The sequence below is a fragment of the Bactrocera neohumeralis genome, unplaced genomic scaffold (genome assembly GCF_024586455.1).
Source record: "Bactrocera neohumeralis isolate Rockhampton unplaced genomic scaffold, APGP_CSIRO_Bneo_wtdbg2-racon-allhic-juicebox.fasta_v2 cluster11, whole genome shotgun sequence".
NCBI lineage: Eukaryota > Metazoa > Arthropoda > Insecta > Diptera > Tephritidae > Bactrocera > Bactrocera neohumeralis.
The window spans coordinates 14,949,071-14,964,305 of record NW_026089624.1 but is presented as its reverse complement, the minus strand read 5'-3'; the positions used below and the strand labels follow the sequence as shown (position 1 = coordinate 14,964,305).

Sequence of the window (15,235 nt, the reverse complement as noted above, 5' to 3'; positions counted from 1 at the left end):
AAATATGTACATATATGTAAATATTAATTAAAAAATGTTTTTATACAATCAGACAAGCAAATATAATTTGTTGTTTTTTTATTATAAAATCATATATGTATATTATATATATATTGTTTTTAGCAACGAACATGAAATTTCAATAATAAATTATGAGGAAAATGTCCTATATACACAAAATTAAAATTTGATTGTTGAATATAACTTTAACAAAATAACATTAACGAAAATAGCCTTACCGTTTAATGAATACATTAAACTTTAAATAAACATAAAGACTTATATAATTGAGAATAATGTTTAACAAAAGAAATTATGTTTCATATTTTTTTGTTTTTTTCTTGAATAAACACCTCGCATTATATTCTAACACGCGTGTATACATACATATATGTATAGTATGTATGTATAAGTTAGTCAAGCATCTTAATTTTGTTATATTGTGACGTGCCTTAACTTCTGTTTAAATCATAATTACACATTATTTTAATTAAAATTCACACGTGAAAAGTGAAAACAAATTAAACCTGTTTTTTACTTAAATTTCAATTATTTTAGTTTGATATGTAATTCGAATAATTGTTGACAATAATCATTTTGAATAATTTTTCCGCTTTAGTCGTTTACTCCAACCCAAAACAGGAACGAGCGTTTGCTCATTGGAAAGTAATAAGCATTCTTGCAAACAGTTCCTACAGAGCATTATACATAGTTTTGTTTGCCTAACGGTTGTACGTATCACCTAAAACTAAGCGAAATAGATATAGGGTTATAAATATATAAATGATCAGGATCACGAGAAAAGTTGAAATCCGGCTATATTAAACGAAAACATTTTTTAATATGTAGTTTTGTCAACACCTGAATATGTTTATATTCCTCTGGCTCTGATCCTTGCAAGTTGTAAGAATATGAAATGTTCGGTTACACCGGAGCTTAGCTTTTCTTTACTTGTTTTTGATTTTTTTTAAGTTTATGCTCATAATTATGTGAATTTGTCTTAGACTACATTTATTCTCATGTTTTTTCATATTGTTTACAGATAATTTCTCTAGTGACGGGTTCGAATAATTGGACGGCTACGATGACTAACAATAAAAACATGGTCATATAATGAAAATCGGTTATAAGAGAAATCTGCCAAGCGGAGTGATAAATACAAAACATACTAAAAGTTAAAAGGATTTATTGCAAAGAATACTCGCAACATGTTTTATGATAACAAAAAAACTTATACTAAAAGACAGATACACATAGTTCCTATTTTAAAAAAAAAATTAAAAATAAATAAAAAAATAAAATAAAATAAAGTAACATTAGTAACGTAATTTAAAATCTAACACCTCGATTTATAAAGAAGAAAATATTACATTATTCAATATAAAGCGGCTGATATACACGTGAAAATATACATAGAAACACACAAAATTTATGTTAGTTGCAGTTACGCATTAATAAGCGAAAATAAGAATATAAATAAAGAAAAGTAGGAAAAACAAACATTGATATGGAAGCGCCAAAGAGTGACACAATCAAAGTGTGCTTCAATAGATATGAATGAGAATATATTACAATATTTTGAGTGTTGTGTAATTAACACGTAATATGTATTAAAGGAACCAAGATTTAATTATCTAAAAATTAAGGCTGGGGTCTCAATCAGTCATAACCAAAACGAAAAGAAACAAACAAACGTGTATTACAATAAATTAAAAGGATAAAATTTTAGTGAAAATAAACGAAAACTAACATAAAATAAATTTTCGAAAAATATGCAACAAAGTTCCTAGCATTTTAGTGTGCTACATACTATTTTGCCTATGTTTATTCCTTTATTAAATTAAAGCTGAAGATCTGGCTAATTTAAATGTCTTGTAATGTTGAAAGGTAATCAATTACGCAAAAACCAACAACGCAGAGTGGTCAGTTAAATTAAGCAATTTATATTTATAACTTGTAACTATTAAAGAAGGTATTTATTTGAAAATATAATGAAACAATGGTCGAATATATTGATTAAGTTAATTATACAATATATAGTAAACTACATCCTGTAAAACTTATCTCCATGAACGCCCTTGCGAAGTATAATAAAGTATCAGCATTACAAACCATTACTTAAAAGTATTTTAGCACATTTGAATTCAAACATGTTTATATTTATTACCAGACAGCAAGCAACCAGCGTAAAAATAAGCGAACGATTAAATAATGCCGCCAACATACATACAAGCATATATCCTTACTATATACATTCAGACATACATATGTGCCAACTAAAAGTAAAGAAATAATAAAATTAAATATGAACCAAAAAACTACGGTATATAAACAAATTCATATTCGATGAAAATTAAATGCGTACATTAAAATCAGGTAAAATACTAATATTCTCACAATAGACAATATTTTTCGCATCGATTTGTACGAATTCAACTCCATAACTTTGTTGTTGCTTTTGCATGAAAGTTTTTGGACAAGAGCGCAAAGATAACGGGAAGAAACATAGTGAATTGAACACTTTTTTTCAGAAAAAAATACGGTACAGCCGCAGCAGTTCCTAGCTGCTTTCGGCCGATTCGGAAGAGCAAATGGAACCATTTTTTTACAGCACCGAATTGGAGTTATTAAATAATTCGGTCGACGGTCACGAAACGTCTAATGATTTGGATTGAGTAAGATAATGCGGCCCGCATCGTACGGACTAATTTCTCAATATTTCATGTAGAATATTACTCATGCCGTCCTTTGAGACACTTACTGAATCAGCTATCCCGCGCACCCTTAATTAATGGTCTGCTAATAAGAGATCGTGGATTTTTATTAAGTTATCCCGTTTTTGACGCCGTAAGCAACATCCAAGCACTTATTGATTTTTTAATTTTTCTAAAATCCTCGGACACGCTTCTGCGCGTTGCCAAAACAAAACTACTTATACTACACAGTGCGGTGAGACTATAATATTTATTGGACGTATAAGTCATTTCAATATTTACAACAAGAACGTGAATAGAAACAATACGTAATTTACTCTAATTTCGTTTCTTCTATAAGTTTTATGCATTCGAGGTTCACTAAAGACGAATTATTTTCATATAGTCAATGCTGAGTCATTATCTGTTTTCAAATACAAAAAGTGTCCAATGTATCCGAGAAGGTTAAAGCTTTATTTCTACTAAAAATATTAGTTATAATAGAAGTGTCCTTATAGCAATAGTTTAAGAAGTGCAGAAGAAGATCGAATGCTATCTACTTAGGGTCTCATTAAATTCTATATGAACTGAAAGTAATTTCTTTTCCAATATTCAAAACCACTGAACAATGAAATATAAGTACCCCTTTTGCCTATTTTATAACGCAGTGCGTGTTGTTCTAACCGTATTAAAAAAGAAGTTAGGAGGATGCAATGCGAAAGACAATGTTCCAGTAGTGTAGTGGTTCGGGTTATATATTATTATAAGGTAAAAAAATATTGTTTTGCGAATTTATTTCCTAAATATGGATTGAGTAATATTATTCGGACCTCTTGTACATTATTGAGCACACTTTTGACAATATATGGTAATTTTTTCATGCACAAATATTGAAGCATAAGCCAGTAATAGTTCTTCCCGCAGAACGTTTTGGGAAAAAACCACTTTGCGCTGTTCACCATAACTCGGCTGGAAGTTTTTCGAAAATAAAAAATTAAGAAAAATTAGCCAAGTCATAATCAAATCTTCCCCCCATTGTTCTCTGATAATATTTTTTTTTCATTTAAAAATTTTCAGAGGCCATTTCATGAATCGGTCAAGTAGTTTTGTAATGACAGTGAACATGGGCTTTGAAAAAGTAGTTTTGAGAAAAACGCGTCTAAGGTTTATGAACAAAAAAAAATTATGAAAAAAAATTTACCCTATATTGCCAAAAGCGTGCTCAAAAATGAGTTTATTTTAGTCAAAGAAATATTTTAGTTCTGCATTGACAGCAGAACGTTCTTTATTTGGTAATCTTCAAAATACAAAAGGCAAAGCGTGTATGGTTATGCTTCTATTTATACTAATGGGTAATCTACAATACATATAATATGTTGTTCTTGATAATGGTGTTTAGTTTAGTGTTATCACGTACTTTGGACATTGACCCATGTGATAGTGATGTGTTGTAAGTTACATGTGCCTTAACTCTCCCCTCCTTTTAAAAAGAGTAAAGGCTCCTGCCTTTTTATACGGTTGTAGTGGTGTTCTTCTTGGTTAGGTATTCCATTCCTTGTTTTCGTAGTATTTCCTCGTAACGTTTTTGTGTCATTCGTTGTGTTTTCAATATTTTATATCTAAGTACTGCAAATGCAAATGATAAATATGTTAAAATTACTAAAATAGCGATTATACTTATTGTTATAAGAGTTGTTTTAATAGGGTGTTCCTCAAAAGGGATTATGAATGTCTGTAATTTTTGGATGTTGTTAAATTTATAGTTAGATTCTCCATTCAAGATTTCTAATAGTTTAATTTTATCATTGGGGTGTGTTTTTATATATTCGTTAATTTTTTCTTTTTGGTTATGACATTCTTTACCATCAATTTTTATGGTATCAATAAATTGTATTAAATTAGTTCCATTAATTGTTTCATTATTAATTTTGTGTTCTCCTTCGAGGAGAATGTTTCCTTGGTTTATCTGTAATAGGGGGATATTATTTTCTTCTATTGTATTACAAAAGGCTTCTTGGTATTCTAATATTGGAATAGTACAATTGTCTTGTTTGTTTTGCTTACAAATATATTTACTCATATTATTTTTACATTTAGTGATTGTTATGAGTTTATTATTACATTGTGCTATCAATGGATCTAATATAAGTTTCCCATGATGATATTTTAGAGCAGTTATGTCGTAGGTATTACATTGCTTTGATATGATTGGGTATTTATATATAGTAATGAAGGCGTTATCTACCCTGACTATATGTAGATATATCTGCGTATTCTAATATATCTGTAGCTGGAAGGGTTATTTTTTCTGTATTCAGGATCTTTTCCACTTCTTCTATATTTATTGCACTTGAATAAAAATTTTTATTTTTTGCAAAATTTATTGTTATTGTTAAGTCTAACAGTTCCCTTTGTATTTCCTGCAATACCATTCTTTGTTTAATGGCTTTAAGGTTAATCGTATCTAATAATTTTTCGAAGTGTGAGTTTATTATTATTTCTTATGATATTATTTATTTTTTCTTTTATTTTTATGAGTTATAAAGCTGAATATACTTCCTAGGAAATTTAATGCTCGTTTGTGTCTCCTTTTTAATAACTGATCCTTTAGTGCTTCTATCCTTTGTATGAGCATCGTATCTGCTATTTGCTCATTGTTGTGGTGTTCGTTTATGGATGTTGTTATGGTTTCATAATATTCTAAGATTGTCGTTAAATTCATTATGTGGAATAAATAATCTTCTTCGTTGTATATGTAAGATGGGTCTGTTTGTGTTAGAATATATTTTTTGTCTTCGACGTTAGTTATTTCGTATGTTTGCAGTTGTTTATGGTAGTAGTATTGTTTACCCGGCAATATCCATATTTATTGTGTTGACATTGCGTATGTTATCCCTTGTGTATGATCCTCCTTGGTTGTTAAGACTGTGTCTCACGATTTTCTTTTTTACTATATGTTTGTATAACGATGACTGGATTTATCTCTTCTGGTGGTTTTTTCGTAGATTATTTGACCTTCTTGGAATTCTCTGTGTTTTCTTTTCTTGTTGTGTTATTTAAGCATGTAATTTTGTTTCTTTTTTATTTTTTCTGCTATGTCAGGATGTAGGTTCCTGTTAAAGAATACATCTACTGGTCTTGCTTCGGTTACTGAATGTAGTGTCCTGTTGTATTCTTTTACTGCCTGAAATATTTCTTCATCTGCTGTACTTTCCTTGTCTGCTGCTAATGTCTAGCTATTTCTAGCATCGTCAGATGTAACTCGCTCGACTTGTGCGTTCGATGTTGAATGATCACTGCTGTAGTATATGTTTAATTTGTAGCTTTTTCATTAGTGCGCACTTGTGCCGACGCCGCATGAATATGTTTCGTTATCTATCATTAGTTCATTTTGATTGGGAATATTTGTGTGATGACTTTCAACCTATTATTTCGTGGAATTGTCGCTTCGTGTCGAGTTTACGTAAATATGTGTATTTAGAGTAGCGACAAATGCTAGATAAGTATCTCGTGCCGCGTATTGGGAATATGTCCATTTGTATAGATGTGCCAGCTAAATTGGGTGTTGGCGTTGTTCCGATTACGTGTTTAATTGGTTTTCTTTCATATTTGTTCTTTGTACAGTGTCTGACTATTTTTTCTGTGTATTTTCTTAGTGTTGGCCAATAACAAGTTTCTGTAATTTCTTGATAATTATTTTTAGAGTTTCTGTGCGCTCTGGTATGTGTGCATTGAAATATATTTTCTCTATCTGTTGGGTCTGTTATGTCTTTTAGTTTGTGTTGAGTAAACACTTTTGCGTAGGTGGGGAATCCCGGGCCAGCGCGATATTTTTTTCCCTAGTATAGGTTGACAGCTGCAACCAATTGTCATCGGCTCGTCTCATACTAAGCTCAGTTTCTATATAGCACTCGAGCTGTGAACACGTGTTATAACCTCTCTGCGACAACAAAAAAGAAATTCGACCTCCGAAAGTTTTTTTTTTCAACTCTGTGTACAGTTGATTTTTTTCACATTTTCCAATAAATTCATCCAGGTAAATATGTTTATAATATTAGTTGAGCCTTTAGCCTTCGACACACAAAAGAAATTTTGCACGAATTTACATTGTGTTCATTATCCACCGCCATTTTGCAAATATGAGCGTTTGGGGAATCCACTTATTACGGGGAATGTCGGGCCACATAGTTTTTTACATTTGACATGCTAACTTCGTATATTTGACGTGTATAAGTGATTTTTCGTGCAGAATTTCAACAACACCATAGTTTTTCAACATTTCCTGATAGTTTCGTGCTCGAAAAATTTTTTTTTGGCCGCAGTACTATCCCAAACAAGAAAAATTGTTGATTTCGACAACATTTTGGAGGCGATCAAGTCGGTGAAAATACATCACAACAGCGTTCGACAATCTGCGACGGCACACAAAATTCCGAGGACCAACCTGATGCGTTATATTGCAGCATTTGATGGTGTGAGCATCGAAGTTACTACTGCCAATGCCGATGTAATGAAGAATTTGCTGGCTGAAAGCACGACGATGGGCACAAAAACAGTGAGTTCTGCTGGTTTCTTTCTTTTTCTTTCATCGAATTATAAATAATTTTTTTTTTTATTTCAGATCTTCAACATCGAACAAGAGAAGGCGCTGATAAGCTACATTCTCCAGGCCAGCGACATCAACTTCGTAAGCTCGCGTATGAATTTGCTCGGAAAGTTGGCGCGTCGTATCCGGATCCATGGAATGACGATCAACAGGCGAGTAAGGATTGGCAGTTGGCGTTCATGAAACGCCACAAAAATTTGTCACTGCGAACACCAGAGCAAGTAAACCAGAGCCGTGCGAAGCGATTCAATAAAGAGAATGTCGATGCATTCTTTGCCAACCTTTCATCCGTTCTCGGTAAGACGCCGTTTGAACCTCACCGAATATGGAACATGGATGAAACCGGGTGCCCGACCGTGCCAACCAGACCTGTCAAAACCATCGCGCGCAAAGGACAAAAGCAGGTCGGCTCATCAACATCTGCCGAAAAAGGCACCAATGTGTCTTTGGCTTTGGCCGTCAGCGCTAGTGGCCAGTCTAAAGCGCCATTCTTCCTCTTTCCCCGAGTCAACATGAAACAGATTTTTATGACTCATGCGAGTCATGGCGCTGTTGGTGTTGCGAACGGTTCTGGTTACATGAACTCTGACGTATTCTCTCAATTCATGCGTCATTTCATCAAGCACACCGGTGCTAATGCCGATTCGCCAACCATGTTGCTGCTGGACAACGACGGTTCGCATTTATCGATCGAGGCGATAGATTTGGCGTTGGATCATGGCATCACGTTGCTGTCTTTTCCGCCGAAATGCACGCACAAAATGCAGCCGCTAGATGTTGCGGTATTTGCACCATTTAAAGGCATGATGACCGTGAAGCATGATGCATGGAAAAAGTCCAACATTGGTGTCACTTTCGATCTGCATCATGTGCCGCTCCTTGTCGATCAGTGCCTCGATGTTATGTTAACGCCGAAAACCATCAAATCCGGCTTCCGAACAACTGGCATCTACCCGTTCAACCCGTAAATTTTCACTGAAGTTGACTTTGTCGCTTCAGAACTGAGCGGCGAAAATTTGTTCGGTGACGAAGAGAAAGACGCCGACAATCAACGTCGAGTTCTTGCCTCTGGTGATGCCATTGTGACTGCTGCGAATGAGGAGGTGTCAACGTCGGAGGCATCGACAAGTGCCCCAGCTTCAACAAGTGGTGCTGCATCATCGTCGTTGTCTCTTGTTTCGGCTCCACAGCTCCGTGATGCATTGAAATCGGTTGGCCCGTTGAAATTGGGCACACCTTGAAATTGATTTTGACATCGCCTGAGGTTGTCGCAGATCTCGTGACAAGGCCGAAAAAAAGCGGCAAAAATTGACGAAGGCAGCCGATGAACCAGCAGCCAAGAAGCAAAAGGCCGTGGCAAATCGAAGACGCCACGGAAGAGAAGCCCGTCTCCGACCGAAACTGACATCGAAGAGGACTTCGATTTTTGCACGATTTGCAAGAAAAAGATGCCGAAGCACGAGAATCGGCCAAACACGACCCATTGCATCGTTTATGATCGAGGGGTTCACTTGAAATGTGCCGGACCGAACCCGAACACTTACACCTGTATCCACTGTGGTTGAAGTTTGGTTGGTATAATTCGATTTTTTCTTTTAATAGTTTCTTTATTGTATTTATAGCATCTAGTGCATTTTTATCTAGTCTTATTTTTGCATTGGAGCTTTTATTCTTTGAAATGTTGCCGTTTTCTCCTCTCAAATATATTGTCAGTGGTTTGCTTATGTGTGCGAAGTTTTGCACGAGTTTCCTATAATAGGAAGCTAGGCCTTAGAATGAGCGTAGGTCTTTTAAACTTTCAGGTGTTTTATACCTATCTATTACCTCTATTTTTTCAGGGTCTACTGTTATTCTATCGTTTTTTATTACGTGTCCTAAGAATTCGGTTTGTGTTTGGAAAAACTTTGACTTTTCTTCAGAGATTTTCATATTAGCATTGTGTAATGTTTGAACAATTTCGGTGATGTGCTTCATATGTTCTTCGGGGGATGTTGAATATATTAGGACATCATCGATGTATACGTACGCGCATTTACCAATGTATGGTCTGAGAATGTCATCCACGCATCTTTGAAATGTAGATGGTGCATTTTTTAAGCCGAATGGGAGTCGTAAAAATTCATGTTTAACTCCGTTGATGGAGAAGGTTGTTTTTCCCTATCCTCTTCCCTAATTAGAATTTGGTGGAACCCTGACTGCAAGTCTAGCGTCGTGAAGTATCTTGCTTCTCCTAAGGTTTGTAGAGTCATATTGATAGCTGGTATCGGGTACCTATCTGCAGTAGTAATTTTGTTTAACTTTTGGAAATCTGTAACCGTTCTCTTTTTTGGTTTTCCTTCCTCATCTAATCCTTTTTTAGAGACCGTCCATATCGGGGCATTGTATGGGCTTTTGCTCTCTTTTATTATACCGTTTGCTAATAATTTATTTATTTCCTTTTTTATGAAATCTTGATCCGCGTATGGATATGGATATTGCCTAACCCATACAGGATCATTAGTTTCTGTTCTAATTTCAGCTTTTATTGTAGTTGTATACGGTAAGTTTTCGTTTCTATAATTGTTTTTCATTAAATCTTTTATGCAATTTTCGAACTGTTTCTCGCCTACTGTATAGTTTACCTTTGCACTTTTTGAGTGATTTGACACTTTAGTAAACGTTATTGATTACTTGAAAAGATCTATCTTTGTCCTCCTTCACCTTCATTTTCCTTAATGAATCTTCTCCTAACAGGATATCAAAGTCTTTTAATTCATTTTTTTCTAGAAATTCTAAGTCGAATCCTACTAGATTAATTTTTCTTTTATGTGTTATTTTTGAACTACCATGAAGTATTGTTGTATTAATTATTTTTCCTAATGGTATACGTTTTGCGTATTTATAATTTTTGCTTACGTAACTACTGGTTGCACCTGAATCGATCAGTATGTGCACGGACTTACCATCTGGCGCGGTTGTCTTGAGTGTTGGTAGACTGTGGTACCTTATAAAAAATGTTCTTCTTCAGTGCAGTTGCTGTTTGGTTCGTTGTAGAGTGACTGGATTTCGCTTCTTTCATTGTTGAGTTGGTTCACTCGCTGTGATTTGTTGTGGGCGTTAGTGACTGTTTCGTCTCTATACCTTTTGAATTGGTTGCCAAATGTTTGGACTGCTTGTCTGAAAGGGATTGAAGGTTGGTTGCTGTCTTGGTTGGACTGGTGGGTTGTTTGGTAGTTGTATGTTTCTTTGATGTGTAGGTCGTCGGAATCGTGTTGAGGAATCTATTTCCATAGGTTCTACTCTGGGTTGTTGGATCCTTTGAGGAAATGTGTTCCTGTTGTTTACTGTATAATTTTGTTGCGGATGTGGTCGCATCCTGGGTATGAATTCTAGGTGTTGATAGCCGACATCATGTTGCATAGTTCTGGCCATATCGTGAGCTTCTGTGAGTGATGCACAGTATCTGGAGTATAATGCGTTTTTGATTGAGGAACTTCTAATGCCGGAGATGTATGTTCTCGTGGCTTTTAAATGTGCTTCTTTATTATGTGATGCTAGGACTGCTTCGTTTTTATACGTCATTTCTATTTTGGTCGGCAAAGGTTATGTCAAGCCGATCGATGATTGCATTAAAATTAGTTCTGGTGTTATTGCTAACCAGGACCTGTGATGCACTGCCGGTTATTTTCCCTAAATTTTTAAGCACTGCTTGAGCAAATAATTTTGTTCCTCTGAATTGCATAATGTTATTCATGTGAGTGGTCACTATTTTTCTCCATAGTCGATATTCTTTAGGATCGCCGCTGAATGTTCCTATTAGTTTGAACATGTTTAAATCTATCTCCTGTGCATTATTGTATACACATACGTCGTCCTCTTCCTACGCTTGAGGAGTTAATGTTGGATTAGCTAGTTCCATTGAAGCTATTTTTCGCTGTAGTTCGGTGACTATAGTATGTATAGAGTGCTTGAATTTCGCCGTTCATTTTTTAGGTTTTAACTTGTGATTAAATTTTCACTTTTTATTTATTTTATTTGCGTTGACTTGAAGGATAAAGGTTATCCTTTTACTTTTTATCAGGAGCCACACGCGTAAGGATTTTATTCACTGAATTCTTTTTTGATGTGTGCCCCACGTTGCCCGCCAATTAATTTGGGTTATTTTAGTCAAAAAAATATTTTAGTTCTGCATTGACAGGAGAACGTTCTTTATTTGGTAATCTTCAAAATACAAAATACAAAGCGTGTGTGGTTATGCATCTATTTATACTAATGGGTAATCTACAATACATATAATTTGTTGTTCTTGATAATGGTGTTTAGTTTAGTGTTATCGCGTACTTTGGACATTGACCCATGTGATAGTGATGTGTTGTAAGTTACATGTGCCTTAACTCGCGAGAACCCATTCGCTGAATAATTTGTTTTCTAGGTTGGTATGACTGCCAGTGACATCTGTGCCAAATTTCTAAACAAAATAAACATTTGTGTTAAGTATACGCTAGTCTTTCTCAAGTGCGTAAAGTGCATTCGGCGATTTTTACGATGAGCGTAATTATTCAACAAAGTTACTTTAAATTTTGTATGTGGAATCAAATTTCAGTTCAGAATATTGGAAAGGGCCTTCGGTGATTATTGTTTGTCGCGAGCAAGTGTTTTTGATTGGTACAAATTATTCAAAGAGGGTCGAGAACGCGTTGTAGGCGAACCATGTCCAGGACCTGACTTTAACAGCTGTTTCGAGGATTGGAAGAAACGTTTGCAGAAGTGTGTTTGGGCCAAAGGGTATTTTTTGAGGGGGACAACATAAATTCGGAAGAATAAATTCATTATATAAAGTATGAACAAAGTATTACTATTTTTTGTTCATACATAGTAGTATATGCAGCATTATTGCCATCACAGTATACGTCGTTTTCCAATTTGTACAACAAAAGGAACCGCTCCGTATAGCACAGTCGCTTCAGCTGTAAGTATAGGAGATAACTTTGGTAAAACATCAAAGCTACAGTGACAGTTTTGATTGGAATGAATTTGAATGAATGCGAAATTGGTTGTGAAGTAGGGAACATTATATTTAGTCTAGTGAGTAAGCTTAATCTAACATATTTACAATTATCAAACACTAACCCAAGAAATTTTAAGGACTTCGTGTGAGGGATTTGTGTAGGGGCAAGAGACAAAATAGGGAGAGTGCTTTTTTTCTGTAAATGTATTGTGATATGTAATTATGCCAGGGGTAATTATTGACGGTTTGAGAGAAAGCGTATACTTACAATTTGTTCCATATTCCATTTCATCAATTTCTGAAGCACGATATTGGTTCGATTCAGATTCTTATTGTTTTAAAAATTCACTTACATATCCTCCTCCACCTTATCGCGGATTTAAAATGTTTATGTTGCGCTGACTTTAGCAGTGTTGTCAGAATTTTCGCGGTGAACGTGATGCTTTCTCATCAAAGGCAACACTGCCGAAGTAATTTCACACACAGAGTTGAGGGACTATGGTTGCTGAACAAAGGCAAATAGCCCTGAGAGACGAGCAAAATTAATACGCATTAAGCAACGTTAATGCGCATTGAAATTGTGCATTTAGACAGCTGATTGTTAAATTTATTTATTTATTAAAAAAAAAGTGAAATAAAAATGAATAAGAGAAATTATTGATAGAAACTTTGGTATTTTTGGAAAATCAATATAAGTTTAACGAAAAAATTCGTTTATAATTAACTACGTTCAAAGATAATAGAGTGAAATTAAAAGCAATAATTGATTGTAATGCGAAAAAAGTGTCCGAAAAAGTTAAGAATATTGAAAAAGTGGATAGCAAACTCTGCGTTGTTTATTTTCTGCCATCTCAAAATACTAAAATTTACATAATAATTACACATAATTTAATTAGCAATATAAAACTGCTTACCTCTGATGCTGTAAACGCAAAGGAGACGGCAGACTTCAAGCGACATCTGTCAAAAAAATAGCAAAAATCGGCCATTTTTGAGCAGTGTTGCCTATTTAAATTTGGTAAATTCAGCTAAATGCACGAAATTCTTGTGCATTACAAATTTGCATTAACATGGGGCAAATGCGCAAGTAAATGTAAATTAAGCCCGCTAATGCAAATTAGCGCTGTCGTCTGTCAGAGCTACAATATTGACATACAATATGGGTGAGCGATCTGTGCGTAGGAAAGTGAGTTTGGTATCCATAATTAAGAACAATGCATTGTTTTGAGAGTATTCGATATTCTATTATTTAATCCTGTGGTTCGAAATGCTGAATTCCCATGCCCGAACTTCATGCCTTGCATTGTCCAGGGATTATTTTGTTGATAGCATTAGAGATCAGAAAACACACATTTACTAACTGTAGCCCAACCCAGTTTTGAAGTTGTAAGTGTTTTAATTCCAGCTCAATTACCAAATTAGGAAATTAAGTAATCTTTTTCCAAATAATGCTTTTGAATCGCTCGGTATTTCTAAAAATTTAATGCTATTAACATATGTAACACGAGAAGCTCTGGAGGATATTTCAGAATGTTAATTTTATAGAAATAAGAATTCAAACAAATGTAAGTTTTATATTAAATGAAGAGGAAAGGAAAATTAGTTACTTAACGTTTCACAGAGAGAGAGAAAGGCTTAGAAAATGAATTGAAGCCAAATGACGATTATTTTAATGTAAAAGGTCACTTTGTACCAATTTTACTTTAAAACACTTTCTCCTCTGGTTTATAGCCATCTCCAGCAAATCTTTAGGTTTCTGGCTGAAAGAACTCTGGATGAGTTTGTTTCGGATGACACCGTGATCCAAGGTGTAAAAGTAGCAGCATTAAAGGCTTTAAGCTTAAAAGCCGATGCTTCAGTCAGGACCAAAAAGTAATTTTGTCGATTACGTATGACGATGTATCTTCTTCTTCTTAATTGGCGTAGACACCGCTTACGCGATTATAGCCGAGTTAACAACAGCGCGCCAGTCGTTTCTTCTTTTCGCTACGTGGCGCCAATTGGATATTCCAAGCGAAGCCAGGTCCTTCTCCACTTGGTCCTTCCAACGGAGTGGAGGTCTTCTTCTTCCTCTGCTTCCCCCGGCGGGTACTGCGTCGAAGACTTTCAGAGCTGGAGTGTTTTCGTCCATCCGGACAACATGACCTAGCCAGCGTAGCCGCTGTCTTTTAATTCGCTGAACTATGTCGATGTCGTCGTATATCTCGTATATCTCGTACAGCTCATCGTTCCATCGAATGCGGTATTCGCCGTGGCCAACGCGCAAAGGACCATAAATCTTTCGCAGAACTTTTCTCTCGAAAACTCGCAACGTCGACTCATCAGTTGTTGACATCGTCCAAGCCTCTACACCATATAGCAGGACGGAAATTATGAGCGACTTATAGAGTTTGGCTTTTGTTTGTCGAGAGAGGACTTTACTTTTCAATTGCCTACTCAGTCCGAAGTAGCACCTGTTGGCAAGAGCAATCCTGCGTTGGATTTCCAGGCTGACATTGTTGGTGGTGTTAATACTGGTTACTAAATAGACGAAATTATCTACAACTTCAAAGTTATGGCTGTCAACAGTGACGTGAGAGCCAAGTCGCGAGTGCGACGACTGTTTGTTTGATGACAGGAGATATTTCGTTTTGCCCTCGTTCACTGCCAGACCCATTTTCTGCACTTCCTTGTCCAGTCTGGAGAAAGCAGAACTAACGGCGCGGGTGTTGAGGCCGATGATATCAATATCATCAGCATACGCCAGCAGCTGTACACTCTTATAAAAGATGGTACCTTCTCTACTAAGTTCTGCAGCACAGACTATTTTCTATAGAGGTAGGTTGAAGAAGTCGCACAATAGGGAGTTGCCTTGTCTGAAACCTCGTTCGGTATCGAACGGCTCGGAGAGGTCCTTCCCGATCCTGACGGAGCTTTTGGTGTTACTCAACGTCACTTTACACAGCCGTA

General features: G+C 35.4%; 3 protein-coding genes and 1 long non-coding RNA gene across 15 annotated transcripts in view; 3 read left to right on the top strand and 1 right to left on the bottom strand.

Moving 5' to 3' along the window:
* The window catches only part of LOC126766083 (zinc finger protein 2), a 366,591-nt gene that overhangs the window by 269,127 nt on the left and 82,229 nt on the right, over window positions 1–15,235 (top strand). For 8 of the 9 annotated variants that reach the window (XR_007668700.1, XM_050483807.1, XM_050483800.1 and 5 more), the window contains one exon: window positions 1,043–2,117. The exons of the other annotated variant lie outside the window; for it this stretch is intronic. Coding sequence is in view for 7 of the 8 variants with exons in the window: in XM_050483807.1 (XP_050339764.1) it covers window positions 1,043–1,071 (29 nt within the window). In the remaining variant the exon portion in view is untranslated. Of the gene's footprint in view, window positions 1–1,042; window positions 2,118–15,235 lie in introns of those variants that run through there. 9 annotated transcript variants of the gene reach the window in all.
* LOC126766150 (uncharacterized) overlaps window positions 2,980–15,235 on the top strand; it is a 60,404-nt gene continuing 48,148 nt past the window's right edge. For 2 of the 4 annotated variants that reach the window (XM_050484022.1, XM_050484021.1), the window contains exon 1: window positions 8,584–8,870. The gene's annotated coding sequence lies outside the window, so the exon portion shown is untranslated. Of the gene's footprint in view, window positions 3,462–8,583; window positions 8,871–15,235 lie in introns of those variants that run through there. The other 2 variants (XM_050484020.1, XM_050484019.1) reach the window with 2 other exon arrangements.
* On the bottom strand, window positions 3,927–10,545 carry LOC126766303 (uncharacterized). Its single transcript, XR_007668836.1, has 2 exons — window positions 10,242–10,545; window positions 3,927–4,319 (listed from the first exon to the last, which is right to left on the bottom strand). It is a non-coding gene; the product is annotated as an uncharacterized LOC126766303 (long non-coding RNA).
* LOC126766166 (uncharacterized) lies at window positions 7,039–8,530 on the top strand. Its single transcript, XM_050484059.1, has 2 exons — window positions 7,039–7,248; window positions 7,315–8,530. The coding sequence occupies exon 2, from the start codon at window positions 7,479–7,481 to the stop codon at window positions 8,265–8,267; it is 789 nt and encodes a 262-aa protein (XP_050340016.1). The 5' UTR covers window positions 7,039–7,248; window positions 7,315–7,478; the 3' UTR covers window positions 8,268–8,530.

Bases quoted from the DNA above. Each gene is read 5' to 3' on its own strand.
- LOC126766166 (XM_050484059.1), top strand. From the start codon at position 7,479: ATGAAACGCCACAAAAATTTGTCACTGCGAACACCAGAGCAAGTAAAC.